This window comes from Mus musculus, chromosome 6 (assembly GCF_000001635.26).
Source record: "Mus musculus strain C57BL/6J chromosome 6, GRCm38.p6 C57BL/6J".
NCBI classification, from domain to species: Eukaryota; Metazoa; Chordata; class Mammalia; order Rodentia; family Muridae; genus Mus; species Mus musculus.
The window spans coordinates 22,340,727-22,356,365 of record NC_000072.6 but is presented as its reverse complement, the minus strand read 5'-3'; the positions used below and the strand labels follow the sequence as shown (position 1 = coordinate 22,356,365).

General features: G+C 43.5%; 1 protein-coding gene across 3 annotated transcripts in view; it reads left to right on the top strand.

The window, feature by feature from the left end:
* Positions 1 to 284: 284 nt before the first annotated feature.
* The window catches only part of Fam3c (family with sequence similarity 3, member C), a 49,562-nt gene continuing 34,207 nt past the window's right edge, over positions 285 to 15,639 (top strand). The window contains exons 1-2 of one of the 3 annotated variants that reach the window (NM_138587.4): positions 285 to 371; positions 13,047 to 13,100. In NM_138587.4, coding sequence (NP_613053.3) covers positions 13,088 to 13,100 — 13 coding nt within the window. In that variant the 5' untranslated portion in view covers positions 285 to 371; positions 13,047 to 13,087. Of the gene's footprint in view, positions 372 to 394; positions 610 to 12,369; positions 12,701 to 13,046; positions 13,101 to 15,639 lie in introns of those variants that run through there. The other 2 variants (XM_006505102.4, XM_006505103.4) reach the window with 2 other exon arrangements.

Genomic DNA, 15,639 nt, shown 5'->3' with positions numbered 1-15,639 from the left:
CCTCCCCGGGTGCCTCTCAGGTCCTGGCTGCGGACGCGGCAGCTCCCACGTGGCAAGTTCACATTGAGTCGCAGACGCGACCCGGGATCTTGGCGGCTGTGGTCCTTCCTCCAGGGACCTCAGCGTCGGCTCGGTCCTCCACCGCCAGGGGGCGTGCGCGGCTCCGCGGTTGCCGGGCTCATTGGCCGCGTCGGGAAGCGTGGGAGGAGGCCTGGGGCGAGCTGGCTTCCTCCTCGGCGCGGGCGGGCGCGCGGCGAAGCCGGAGGAGCCGGGGAAAGCCGAGGCGCGATCGGCGCGCTCGGGAGGAGGCGGCGGCGGTGGCACCTCCCGTCGGCCTCCGACAGGACTGACGGCGGCGCGACCGCAGACGGGTGAGGCTCGGGCTGGCGGCTGGGCTGGGCGCGGCTGGGCGCGTGGAGGCAGGAGCGGACGGAGCACCTCGCCGGCTGCCGGTTGCCTCCTGCCTCGCAGCGCGATGCGGGTCTTGGCTGCAGCGGGGCCCGGCCGTCCGGAGCATCGCGGCCCGCTCAGCGGCGTCTGCCCCGGGCGTTGGGTCGCGAGTGCCACCGGGCTCCGGCTGCACCTGGAAGCGGGTGTTTGCCCCTCGTGGTCGGTATCCTGCAGGTTGAGCGTTCCCAGAGAACTGGATGGGATGGACGGGCGTGCTGGATTCGAACTCTGTGCTGGACCGCCTAGACCCACTCGTAAAGTTTGCATTTCTGCCCAACTGGAGCTGCTTTCTCCTTTTGCAAGTGAACACATAGGTGTTCTATGTCTTTGATGAGTGCTGTTCATTTTATTTTTAGTTTTATTTTCTGCTGCGTTCACAGATGTAGTATGCATGATGGTCAGCGCTCTTATACTTAGTAATGAGTCCCAGATGGACGATTTGAGATCGACACATCTAGCTGTAACTTGCGGGGAGTCATCAGCTTCAATTTACATAGTTAATTCCTATAATATAGAACTACTATCTGATAGAACTTTTGCTTCGTTTCTTCATAGGAAGAAATACATGTATACAAAGTCCCTAATTTGCATCTTTACCGTCTTAGATAGAGTTACCCAGTATTTCCTAGCGCATATTTAGTTTTCACAACTCCTCACACGGGTCCTATTATTACTGCTCAGATTTTACAGATTAGGACACCTATTTCCTGAGAAAGTTTTAAAGTTGGATGGTAATGGCGGATCCCATGGCCTGAGCTTTCCTGGAAGGACCAGTGATAGACTTAAAATTTCCAAGTCTTTGGAAACATTGTTTCTCATACAGTGCCTTAGGGAGCACAGAGAAACCTCCATTACTGAAGAAGTAAAGTTAATAACTTCCCAGATGCCACTCACTAAGAAAAGTAAGTTACTCTCCCTTGCCCTGCTGTCTTACATCCCTGCTGTCTTACATCCTGTTTCTTTCTGGAGGTTGCTCATCTGATGATTTCTCTCCGGCAGTTTGCTAGGTTTTTAGTTTTATGCTAGTGATTAGGTTTGTTTCATAGAATCTTAAGACATGTACTCATTAAAACAACCAGCTGATGACTTCCAGCACGTTACGGCTCGACGCATCAAATTCAAGTCGTTCATCTGTCGTTGCTCATTACTCAGGTATAAGAGCATCATGCAAACTACAGCTGTGAACACAGCAGGAAAAAAAAAAATAGAAAAAAAATATTTCTTCTTTGTAGGAAGAAATTGTAACATAAAAAGGGCGAGATAGAATTCCTCTAGTCGGTGACATTCTGCGACCCTATGGTTGTGGAGACGCGAAGCTACAGAATGATGGAATTATGTAGACCAGAGAGGCAGGCACAGACTCTCAATGGCACATTTCTCCCTTTTGGTCCCTCCCTCGGTAAGACTGTTGAGCGTCTTGTGTGATAGTTTGATTGCTGCGTGAGCATCCTCAGCAGTGAGTTTCTGGTGATTTTCATCACGGCTCCTCCAGGCTTGTTAAGGCAGTTCTGTGGGATCAGCTGTGTAAACTAATGGCACCCTGCATTACCTGCAATTAGTGGGCTTGGAGTGAGTTTTGAAGGGCATTGCATAGGATCAAAATAGGAGCTTGTAAAATTGTCTTAGCTGATACAACTTCTCCCTCAGTGCCTTCTTTTTATTCTGTGCCCCTGGCTGCTGAGCTGCCTGCCTTTCTGTGTGGGCAGATAGAAGCACCCTGTTCCAGCACTTTCCCTCAGGGGAGCTTTTGGCTGCTGCAATCTGTGAACCTTGATATACTTCAGTTCTACACTTGACCTAGGTATGAATGAAGTGCAGGGAAACCCGGAAACATGAGATCCTGTGAATCCATATCAAGTGGAATGTGAAGTAGTTACAGGAAATGAAGATCCCACCATGATGGGTGGAAATTTATTCCCTCCTGCTCTTGTTTTCTTTCTTAAAAATAAAACAAAACCCCAACACAGTGAAAGCTGAAATACTGATGTTCTATTTTGATCCTCCTATAGTGAACACTTATTTTTTCATTTTTCTCAAAGGAAATTTACTTATTTTTACCTTGCATTCTTTTCATATGTAAGGGGTGGGGCCAAGGCCCATGCTGTGGCGCATGTGTGGCGATCAGGGACCATTTGTAGGAGTTGGTTTTCTTTCTGGAACTCGAAGTCAGGATGTCAGACTTGTCAGCATACTTACCTTCTGAGCCCTTTGTCATTGTACTCGATAATATTTGTCTGTCTGCCCATCTTTCCCGTAGTAGGATAGGGTAGGATTAAGGTATTGAAACAGCTGTAGAATTCTAAAGGAGCAAGCAAAACTAAATGTTATTTTTAAGGTCTCTGCACTGGGTTCCAGAAATCCAATGACCATTTTAGTTTGTCAAGTGGCTATTGGATTTTAAAACAAAATGCTGCTTTGTGGAAGAGAAGATCTGTAAGAAAACATGGGGACAGTTTGAGCTAGAGTCTGTTTTGAGCATTTCAAACAGGAGTTCTTTCTTCTTTTCTTCATGTCAGTCTCCAGATTTCCTGCCTGCCTCTCCCTCTTCCACCTGGCAGACCTGGCCCTGGGACTGCCGGCTCTGTTTCCATTCAGAAAATAATGAAAAGTCCTATCATAGGAATTGGACTCGGGGATTTGATTCGGTGTTAGATCTGCCTTGGCTTTCATTTTGGTTTTTTTCCCCCTTCTTAACGTTTTCTGTGTGGGTTGGCGCCCTGTAATCCTGAAGCTCTCTTTCAGCCTGAGAGAATCACCCCAAAGAGCTTGTTAGTTCTTATACCTACTCTGGGAGTCTGGTCCTGTAGGTCTGCAGTAGCAGAGACATTGCTTGTTAAAAGGCACACCTCCCTGGTGTGGGTAACACTTTACTGAGGCCTTCGAAGAACTTGATAGGATGTATTTTACTAACAACAACAAAAACAAAACAAAAATAAAACAAAACAACCCCCCACCCCCAAGCCAAACATGTTTGGAAGCCTCTGTATTTAGACTGTTAAGTGTGTTTCTTAAAATTGATAATATACCTTTTTAGGTGTCTAAGGTTTTAGGGCTTCTCTTGTAGTGTTATTATGAGGGTTAGGATATAATGTAAAGGATATTATATTGAAGTCTGGGAGATCAGTCAGTATGCTTGCCAGGGGATCTCTGGGGCTCTCTGCTTGGTCAGTCTACCCTAATGAGTAGTCTCCAGTTTCAATGAGAGACCACCTAGGGAGTAACCAAAAAGACACCCGACAATGCTGTCTGGTTTCATACACACGCGCGCACGCGCACACACACACTCTCCTATACAACATATGCACATACCCACAGACATGTACACACACAAACACCACACTCACACACACACAAATTCTATTAATATTTCTTCAGATGTTCAACCATGCAAACTGTAAGAGTTTATGAAAGGTGGCCCTGCCTGACATCTGTTTGTAGTGAAGATTGTATTGGTGGCTGAGTTCTAAGGAGTGCCTCAGACATATCTTGAGGTGTCATGCAATCTAATCTGGCTACTCATTTCCATTTATTTATCCATTAGTGGCTTAATAGTCTTGTTCACTGAAATATTTACTTCATGCAGTGTTTGCGTAGGTGTGGCAGTTCCATTTGACCTACAGCTTTTTATTGGTCCTTTTTAGTAAGCAGCCCACATTTACTCCCACTTACTGACTCTCCACCTAAACACACCACTTACCCTCCTGGGTTGAATGGTTTTTAGATGTGATGGTAATAAGGTTAACAGCAATCTCTCAAAAGAGACCTGAACTCTGGCTGTGAGTTAAAAAATTTAAGAGCTAGTGGGACCCTGATGGAGTGTCTGCAGGTTAGAATCCATCTTTCTGTACTACTGAGAAGTCAGTGGAGACTAGCCCAGCCTGTGTACAAGCATCCTTTATAGATGGAAAAACTTGCTTATCTGTACTATTAGGCTGAAGGACGAACACAAGGCCATTTTCTTTTTAATCCCTTAAATGTTTTGTTGGAAAACATTGTCAAGTGCATGCGGATCAACTGGCACATTTCTGTAATGGGCTAGCTCAGGTTCCTGGAGAGGAAAGAAAGAACTCTAGGTGTCTCTGTGGTTTCTACAGTTTCCAGAGTTCTGCTAGGAAGCGGCCGACTCAAAAGTGAGCTGTCTGTTGCAACACTGCTCTCAGAATGTCTGTCAGGTTCCAGCACCTGTTGTTGCATTAAGTCTTTGGGGCAAAGTTGGCCTACGCCGCCGGGCACTTTTCGTAACCTGTGTTAGGTATTAGAGCTGCGTTTGCCAGTGTAGGAGAAGGGAGCTTTATTCAGGCTGCTGTAGATCAGATAACAGGTTTCTGAATTCTTCCTGGTTGCCAGCAAGGAAGAGCAATTTCGAAGTAAGGTAGAAGGACTTGGAGGACACTAAAGTCTCACCAGTGGGGTTCTGTTTTGCCTCATCTCCTTCCTGAATTTCCTTGGGTAACAGTCTGGGGGAACTAAGGAGCACCCTGGACTTGAGTGTTTCCACTTACCCACATTTAGATGTTAATCCTCTTTTAAATCAATTTGCATCTTGTGCTGCTGAAGGCAAAAGAAGAAAAGCCCTAAGATGTTGATTCAGATAGGAAAATTCAGAGATGGGGCATGGTAGCACATGCTAGTATTGCCAGCATTCTGGAGATGGGAAACTGAGGTGGCAGGAGCTAGCTGTGGAAATTCTGTATCAGACAAACCAACCAAAGCAGCCAGGAGTAGGCCATCAGTATGCACTCTTCCCAAGATTTTTCAGTAGAACAGTATTCTGAAAGAGTTGTTCTACTGACTCCTTATTTCAAGTTTTCAGTCTGTGGCTTTGTATTCTCCCATTTGGAAGAACTCTGTACCACTTTGTGGGAGTGAGTTTTTGTTGTTGTTGTTATTGTGCTTAATTTTTTTTTCCTCCAATCAAAATACGAGATTAGTTTGTTTCTTTAAAAACGAATTTTTTTCCTTTTTAATAACTTTCATATTCCTTTTGTAGGGTTTTGTCTTGGTGTTTTGGAAGAGTCTCATGTAGCCCCTTCTGTCATTGAACTCCCTGTCTGGGCAAGGATGACTTTAGACTCCTATGTCCCTTCCTTTTTACCTTTTTACCTTTTTACCTTTGAAGATTTAGAGGTGTGTGCATCGTACTTAATTTTTTTTTAACTAACTCTCTCCCTTTCCCCCTGTCTGTCTGTCTGTCTGTCTGCCTCTGCCTCTCTCCTTCCCACATTCGCTTGCTCCCTCTCACTTTGTGTAGATTATATTTTTTAAAAATCTGCGTCTTCTACTATTCAATACCAAAGTGTGTTGCCAATATTCAATCCTTTTTCAAGTTAGTATTTCTAGTAAGCATTTAGTGTTAAGGTCTTGAAAATCACTTGATGTTAAAGTCCATCTATCACATTCCACAGTGGCACAAGGGTAGCAGCTTCTGTTGCAGACTGAGTTATTGTTTGTTCTTGCTTTGCCGTGCTAGGGAGCCAACTCCAGGCTTCTGATAAACCACTGAGCTAAAGCCCCGTCCTTGTTCTGCTGTTTCCTGTTTTTGTTTTGGACAGGGTTTGACTTAGCGTAGGCTGGGCCCCTACTCATTTTCTAGTGAGGATAATCTTGATCTTCTCATCTGTCTTAGTCACTGTCTATAGCTGCGAAGAGACACCATGACCAAGACAACCCTTATATTATAAAGCATTTAGTTGGGGGCTTGCTTACAGTTTCAGAGGTCTGGTCTGCTATCTTCATGGCAGGGAGCGTACCGGCATCCCTGGCACTGGAACAGTAGCCAAGACTACATCCTGATGCATCGGCTGAGAAAGAGTCAGAGCCTAGCAGGCGGCCACTCTGCTGACGGTGCTGATGAGCCCCTGTCCTTGAACTGGGTTTTTAAATGTTAATATCTCTTTCCAATGGATACAGTCTTTTTACCTGTCTTTTTTTGTTTCTAAAGTTTGTCTGGCTTGTAGAACTCCATCTGCCTTTCCATCCAGATACATGTACATCAAGTGCTTTATCAATTGGTCTGTCTCCCCAGCCTAGGAAATGTGTTTAAGAGCTAGATGATAATAGTTGGCCAAGCATCAGATACACAGTTACCAGCTCCTTCTTAAAGCGAGTCACAACAATGATGCCAGCACCCACATAAAGAAGAGCGCTGTTACCTTGTTCCCACGGCCATGATCTTATCAGCAGTGAAGCAGAACTTAGTAACCATTTCTGTCTGTGTCTTTTTGTCTTTAGCTGTGGGTTTGGAAACAGTCCAGACTCACTCCGGTCTTTGCTGTTAGCAAGCAGCTCCAGCTATAGGAAGGTAAAGGTGTTTCCATTTGAATTAAGTTCTTTCTGCTTCTCATGCAATACAGGCTTCCTCCATGGAGGACACACGCTGGCGAAATGGCTGATTAAGCACAGAACTTGTGCCTTTGGTCAACACTCTTTACATAGAAGCCATCTGTGTTCTCCAAATAACCTAGCAAAAATGTTCAACTACTAAAGTACCTGCTATTAGGGAAGTTTTTTCAGTCTTCTATTTTATTTTTATTTTTCTAATTAAACAAATTACTCCTCCTTGAGGCTCAGCTAACCATACACGCAAGCCTGTGTAGTCTTTAAGGCAGAATCATTTTTCAGAGTAGGTTGAGAAATAAAATTTGAATTCATGAAACATGAAGATGGTATGAAACCCAGAGTTTGTTGTCCATATAAATAAAACCTTATGAAAACACAGTTGAGCCAGACCTGTTGGGAAACACTTGGAAGGCAGAGCTAGTCAGATCTCTTGAATTCCAGGCCAGCCTGGTCTACTTAGTGAGTTTCGAGCCAGCCAGGGCTACGTAATAAGACCCTATCTCAACAAGAACAACAACAAATCCAAAAGCTGCCATGTAGTTACCCTCCATCTTTGTTCCATCTAGCTGGGGATGTACAGCTGGAGTAGGGACTGTGGGACCTGATGTCAAAGCACTTTTTATACAGAAGTTTTCTGGACTTTTGCTGGCAGGAGTCACATGCATAGAGCTGTATGATATTGCAACTTTTTTTTTCTTTTGGAACATTATCTCTTTATTTAGCTTGAACAGTTCTAGCTGTCCTGGAACTCACTGTGTAGACCAGGCTAGCCTTCAACTCACAGCGATCTGCTTTCCCAGTGTTGGACCCACTGTACCTGCTGTTTGAATCTTGTTTCCAGTAGTGCACTTTTGTATGTAGATTTAGCAGAGTAGCTTACCCCAGTGACTCTTTCAGTACCAACCATTTTCCTCTTGGACATTAAATGCTCAGAGGATGAAAATTTACTTTACCTTCTAGTCTTGACAGTGCCTTAAACAGTCCAAGTTTGCTTGAAAAAAATAAATGATGTATAGGTGATAGATATGTATATATGCATATATATGTATATATTTGTGTGTGTTTGTGTGCATATGTATACAGCTAGATAAAGGTACTATGTAATAAGCTGTATACATTTCTGTAGCCATTTATTACATATATTGCAATTTATTTGGGGAAAAAAAATGGGCTCATACAGTTCCAGAGGCCGAGAGCTTCAGGCTTTGCAGTTGGCATGTTGCCACTTAGCAGACCTGATGGTACTGTGTGCCTGTGCAGCTTAGCCCTTATGCAGCCTCAATGCAGGCAGAGAGCAGAGCCTCCCTATTAGAAAAGCCAGTGTTTCCTCCTCTACTCCAACACCGTAAATGCAAAAGATGTGTCCTCCAAGGCGGATGGGAATTCTCCCAACCAGAACAGAGGACCTTTGCGGCAGATCCCAGGTGGGTGTCCTCTGATCTATTTGGAGACAGTGTCCATGGGTTAAAGCTCTGTCTCTCCACTGCCTCTCCCTGTTTAGATGCCAATTACAAGTCCTGGCTGCTTTTTTTACATATGGATCTGCTGGACCCGGACCAGCTATGAGCTGGGGGCCCCACAACCACTTCTTGAGGCTCAAGTAATTTGAGAGGTTTATACTTACCGTTCACCGCATTCAGGCTATTAGAAATGACACTGGCGAGCACATGCAGAGGTTGTGGTATGGGAAGGGGAACAGAGTTCCCTTGCCCTCTCTAGGTGTACCATTCCCCAGGAACTGTAGCGTTCTCTGTGGAAGCCTTCCAGGCTCTGGGCTCTGTCCTGTGGCGTTTTGTGAGACTTCATTCCGTAGGCATGACTGCAGCATGGGCAGCTGTGTTGAAATGTGGTTGGACAGAAAGGAAATGAACTAATGCTAGCGGATTGAATGGGGAACCCCAGCAATCCATCTGGCCTCTTCAGCAGGCCTCTGGGCTGAGGAGAGGCTTGTGACCTGTCAGACAGAGCTGCACGGAAGGTTATTTGTGGCTAGCATTAACACAGGTTAGGTTAGGTTTCTATCTCTTGCAAGGGGAAAGAAAAATTAGAGTCTAGAATAACAGACAATTAGGTAATTCTTACATCCTGCCTTGTGGGAAGGAGTTTAGAGCCAGGAGCTATGGATGGAAACTCCTACTATGTCTGAGGAACTACACTTGGGTGAACAACCTACTTGGTGCCCCGCTGGAGGAAGGCACTTCACCTGCCCAGTCTAGATTCTGATGCTAATCATCCAGGAAGGTCCTTTCCTGCACCCCCGGAATGGTGTTGACTTACAGGCAGCATCTGGCCCTATCTGGGTGGCCCCAGAATCCACCTTCCTAGACTGGGCTTAAGTATAGTCTATGGGCTATTGTTTTGTAGTTTTACCTGTTTTTGTGTAGTCTCTTGAAAAGCTCCAGCTCTCTTTGGGCTGGAAAGGTAGCTGGGGGGCGTTGGGGTTGGGGGTTCAGGTGTTAAGAGCACTTGTTCTTGCAGAGGAATTGGGTTCAAACCCAGTCACTCCAGTTCCAGGGCATCTGATACCTAGCCTCTTCTGAACTCGGTGGGCCACAAAATGGTCAGACATACCCATAGAACATTCATACACATAAAATAAAAATTAAATTAACAAAAGAAAAGCTCTAGCCCACTTGACTATTAGAATCATCTGAATTTAATTGGTTCGGTTAAGATTGTTCTTTGGCCAGGACTGAATTAAAGTTGGATTAACGTGAATGGTGGCAATTTTGTGAAATATAATCCATAATATTTTCTTTTTGTCTGAATTCATTTTGTTTTTAGCATTATGCTATGGTATATATGTGTGTGCATATTTTTCTTTCATCATAGTTGTCTTGAGGTGGTAGTAAGGATTTCTCACACTCAAACTTAAGTCAGTCTGACAAACTGTCAAATCTCTGGAGTGGCTAGTGGGATCAGCAATTCCCAGAGCAATTTGCAAGAGCCAAATTGATTGACGTGGTATTTTGTCAACAAGGTCTTGAGTACATCAGTGTGCATCGGGAGAAATGGAACAGGGTTTGTGAGTGTCCTTCCTCTCTGGGACCCCCTTGTAAGGCCTAGGGCAGCTAGACTAGCCAACTGGTGGTGGTGGGGGGACTGCCTGGCCAGACGGTAATTGTTTTTATGGTAATTGTTTTTATGGCTTGTTTCTTTGATACAGAACCATGCTGTATTGAAGGAGTGGGAAGTGCGGTTGGACCTGTGACCTGTTGGTCCTTATCTTAATGAGTTCTAGACAGGTCTTTCTTATATAACAGCCCAATTTTGAGTTAGAAAATTGTATTAAATTGGACCAATCTAGGGAGTTGGGCTAAAAGAATTGTTTAAATGAAAACATCCAGAAAATTGGGCCTGGTTCCCAGGAGTCTTACCTTGAGAATCTCTTCTTTACTCTCAGACCCTGATTGTGCACACACTTTGGGGCAGTGTGGCCTTCCCTGCTTTTATTTTCAGGCGACCTTTGCACCTCTCAGTTAGCATTCTTATCTATCTAAAACCACCAAAAGCGGTTTTGGACTATCCCTTCACTTTTGGAGCCATGAATTCCTTAAGTATCCTGTCTTGAATATTTTAATATTTACACTTTTGTTTGTTTGTTTGTTTGTTTTGAGAGACAGTGTTTCTCTGCATAGTCTTGGCTATCCTGGAACTCGCTTTGTAGACCAGGCTGGCCTCAAATTCAGAGATCTGCCTGCCTCCACTTCTCAGGCACGTGCTGCAGAATATTTGCATTTTTATCTATATTCTAAGACTACTCTCTTCATTACTAATATTCTGGTTTTGGAAACTAGCTCAAATTCTTGTATCTCTTTCACTGAGTACACAGCTCATTTATGTTCCTTTGACTTGTAGCCTGGAGACTAGCCTTCTGAACTATTAGCCGAGGCCTTCTTATTCCCTCACCATTGTGTTTATTATCTCTGGGCCTATCTCTTCTTGATTGCCTGAAGGCTTCTTGAGCTGTTTCACCCACCACCTCAGATTGTTGTGTCTTCAAATGCTCTTTAAAGAGCCAGGCATGGTTTGAAATTAGCGCATCATAAATGCTTGCCGTGCTTTGCCCTTAAATATATTTCGGTACTTCGATTCTTCGGATTTACACTTTTGCATCATTAAAGATGCAAAAAAAGTTAATTAAGGAAATTAATTAAAATGTGTGAATGACGAGGCATTAATTCCCTAAAGATTTTTTTTTTAAGATTTATTTTATGTATATGAGTACACTGTAGCTGTCTTCAGGCACACCAGAAGAGGGCGTCAGACCTCATTACAGATTGTGGTGAGCCACCATGTGGTTGCTGGGAATTGAACTCAGGACCTTTGGAAGAGCAGTCTGTGCTCTTAACTGCTGAGCCATCTCTTCAGCCCTCCCTAAGATATTTGAAGGGAAAACAATTGTATTCACAAATGTAGTTGCTTACAGAGTTAGGAGTTTAGAAACAGAATTGATGGGAAGAGCAAGCCGGAGGCTGGTGGCTAATTATGCAGGTGTGGTCTCCCCTGGCAGTGGAAGCTGAAATAGAACATCAGGTGTCTGGTACCCAGATGTTTAATCTCTTGTTCAAAGACATTTTCCTAGGCTACCCTTAGATAGGAGCGAAATTATTTGGCATATGAGAGGGGAGGAAAGGCCAAGTGTGTGTTGTGAATACAGAGTTCAGTTTTACTGGAAACCAAAAGAGGGTTTATGGAGTTTTCTTTTGAGGGGATGAGTTGTGTCAACCCCCCCCCTTTGCCCCCCATCCCTTTATGTGAAGTTTTGTGAATTACTTCAGTATCTCTTGTTTCCTTTTAGAATTCTGGCTGGTGCCTAAGGACTTTAACTAGATAGTATTGACTTTGGCGATTATATAGACATTGTTCACAAAGATAACAAAGCAGGGAAATGCCAGTAGTGAACAGCTCAGTTAAAGTGTTGATGTGTTTTGCTTCAGCTTAGCTTTTGCAGAAGAATGGGAGCCAGCTGAAGACATGGGCTGAGGGGCACGCAGGCACGCAGGCACGCAGGCACGCAGGCTTTCCTCTCTATTGCTTTCTCCAGTGAATAGGAAAACTGATATTCTTTTCCGTGCCCTTCAGGCAAAGGTCATTTGGAGGAAGAGGGACTATCTGTGAATTATTAAATCAGTATGTGTGGGTACTAGTGTGTGTACATGCCTGTTTGTGAACTTGTGTGCCACAGTGTGTGCGCAAGAGATCAGAGAAATAAGAATTCTGTTCCTTTACAAAATGTTGACTGAAGTAGTTGTCTGGCTGAATGTGGGTGTGGCTTTGTTTATGGTTCCGGTTCCATTTTAGGTAAACGTTTTCATGTATTTTGAATTTGGTAGGAAGCAAAAGCACACACACACATGGCTTTTCTTTATTGTTTTTCCTAGCATATGTTGCCAGTTGGTGAAATAATATCAAAGAATAGTATCTATCTAGAGTTTGCTGTGAATGCTTACAACAGTGATATCCAAATTACATTATAAAAAGTGACATACATAATTTGTTAATCTTACCAGCAAGAGTAAGACCACTACTACAGTTGTGAGCCAAATTTGAAGCTTAAAAAAGGCAAAACTTGAAGTCCATCATATTTCCTATTCGGTCCAATCAGGGACAAGCATCCATCCTGACATATTTCCTTCCGGTGTACCTCCCACTCACCTCCAGTCAAACAGATAGTGCAAACAAACTTGTTTACGGGCACAGAAACTTGTGGCTTGTTATTTCCCAAGAACCGTAGCCCCCATCATTCTAAGTATTGTCTGTCCTTGGGCAAGTGGGGCTTACAGGTTAACTTTGGCTCTTATGTATCTTGTACCGGCATCGACTGGTCTATCTAAACTCCATGTCTACAGATGGTTTCTGTCACTTGGTAAAGAGCTTACTGATCTGATGTACTAGCCAGTGTTTGAATGTAAGTGTTTTGACTTCCTAATGGATGTATGATCGCTGAGGGTCATAGTCCCTCTGTAGACACAGGTGCGATGTATCCAAGGGAGCAAAGGATAGCCAGCAGCAGACACAAGCAAGGCAAGTTCCTTTGCCTTTTTTTAATGGCCCAGGGGGAGTGGCCAGTGATAAGAGGGTTTTGTCTTTTTTTTTTTTTTTTTTTTTTTTTTAATTAACCATTGCTATTCATAGAATACTTAGAAATGACATGGTATTTACTTAACTTGTTTCACATACCCTAAGTTAACCTCAATCTAAGGAGGAATATGCATTGCATAATTCATGGTGTTTGCCTTCCCTTTTGATTTTAGGACCTTCTTTTGGAGACGTGCTAGAGAGTGAGAAGGCAAAAATGAGGGTAGCAGGTAAGAGATTTATTTAATCTGGTGAAAATAATTTTTTATTTCATGATCTATTTTATACCCTGTTTGCTCAATTAATGGCTAAAGGAGAGGATGCATGATTCATTAATTCTTTTGCATCTTTCATCTTTCTCCTTTAACTTCCTTCCCTGGTGTGTGTGTGTGGGGGGGGGGGGGGGTGGTGGGGGGGGTAGGTTCTTGCTTTCTAATCCAATCTGGTTTTAAGAAATCTTCTGGCCTCAGGTCCCATCATAGCTGTAATTTTGGAAAGTTAAGTGCCTGGCTGAAATAAACTAAATCATATTTAGCCTTTTCATTTTAAGTAGTCAACAAGTCACTACTTGCACATTTAGTAGGTATAATATACATTTTTGTAGATTTGGCATATTGAAATCATGCCAAATATTAATACTTATTTTTAATGAGATAAGCGTATTTCCCTACTAGTCCATATAAAATACTCAAAGAATAGCTTTGAAAATTTGAGAATGACTTTTTCTTGCTAAGTTAAAAAAAAAAAAGAAGAAAAGAAAAGGAATTCTAAAATAGAACTTTCTCCTGTGTGAGGTTAAGTATAATATACAGGAAGAATTTAATTTACTAAAATGTGGTTTTGCTTTGTTTGTTTGTTTTTTTGTTTTTGTTTTGTTTTGTTTTTTGTCGAGTGTGAAGCCAGGGCATTAAAGCAATATGAAGTAGTGTGTTGTTTACATTGACAGTCATTGGTAGATGTCCATAGTATTAATGTAGGTATTGGTAAGCATCTTTAAAGGGTAGACCCCTAAATTCTCAGTTGACCTTTCCCTACCTACAAGGGAAAACCTGTTTCTCCTATGCTGCCTCCAGCCACAGCCCCCTATCAAAGCACCTTGCTCTGAGGAATTCTGCACAGCTACAGGAGAAAACAGGTTGTTTTTCCAACCTCAAGATAGTCTTATCCTTAATTGTCATTTTCTTACAAGCAAACCCAGTATTCGCCTAGAGTTGTTTATCAAAGGTGCCCAAAGTTGAGGCGGGTGGACAAACAGCAATTTTTAATTTCTTAGAGTTGTAGAGAATCAAGCAGGCAGAGTTGGTCAAATACCATGATTACTTAACCAAGTTAACTGAAGGTCGCTGCACATGATTTTGCACAACTTTGCTGTGAAGTTACGGAGTATCAATTCTAAGTAGTTATCCACTTGTGGGGTAGGGAGACTCCAGAAACAAGAGCTTGTTTGTGTTCTAAAAAACAATGCCACACTCTTGCTGTGTTTGCTCCGCATTTTGTTTCTGTTTGTTTTTAGGTTCCTTTTAAATACCCTGTTCAAGTGTGATGTCCAGAGCCACTTCTTGTTTTGCACATAGTTCTAAATGCACTCAGTTAAGCTAACTTCATCAGCTAGTTCTTGTGTTTGTACTTTTTTTGGCCTAGGTCTGGGGGCCTTTGATAGGCTATCAGGACAGTTAGTTAGGAGTTCACTGCTGTGAACTAATTAATATCTTCTAAGTGAAAATTCTTTCTGGTTGCGTTGAGATGCTCATATAGCCTGAGATGTAATGATCTTTGGTTTATAAATGTGGGGACAGACTCAAAGCAGTGCTATCAGTGGCTGGAAGGAAGACAGAACGACACACTGAGTCAGGAATGGGAGTTATGGTTGTGATATCTTAAGCCCAATCTAAGGCCAGCATTGAATGTTGGGACCAACCCTAGAGACTATTTTGTAGCATGCTCCTGGAGTCTACCACTGTAGAAACTGTGGGTGTCTCTGCTTACTTTTCTATGTCTTGAAGCATCTCTTTCTTGTTCCAGACCAGTGTGAGGGAACCGGTCCTGCCCTACTCAGTGCTGGGGCTGGAGAGATGGCTAGGAGCATTTGATGCTCTTGCTGCAGAGGAACAAGGTTCCGTTCCCAGCACCCACACAGTGACTCTGAACCGTCTGTAACTAGTTCAGGGAATCTGACGCCTTCTTCTGACTTCCACTGGCACCAGGAATACACATTCACATGTGTACATGCAGGCAGAAACACTGATGTGTAAAGTAAGATAGGGAAATCTTAAAAATGAAACCACCCCCATTAATGTGACCCTGAGCAAGTTCGTCCTTGAACAGTGCAAGTTTCACCCATCTGCTGAAGAGAGACAGTGAGGGCTTCTCCTCTGTTATAAATGCCCGTGACTGCTAGAAAATAAGGTACAAGCCTAGCATGCTCTATTCATAGCTAGACGGGAGGGGATGCTAGAAAACTCTCTGTACCTTCCTCCCAGTTTGGTTGTGAATCTAAAACTGCTCTAAAAGAACACGTGACCTAGCATGTGCTCACCTTCACCTAGCATCTGTCAACTCCACGCCCGCCTTACTTGGCAAAAACTGTGTGTGCCGCCTGCCGTAGTCATTCGTCTGCCGTAGTCATTCGTCTGCCGTAGTCATTCGTCTGCCGTAGTCATTCGTCTGTTGAGCATATATGTGTTGAGAGCATGCTTTTGATGAGAAGGCAGGCCAAACCAAATGGAGTTTTGCTTGCTCATATATGAAACTATAGGCAGCTAGTAGGTG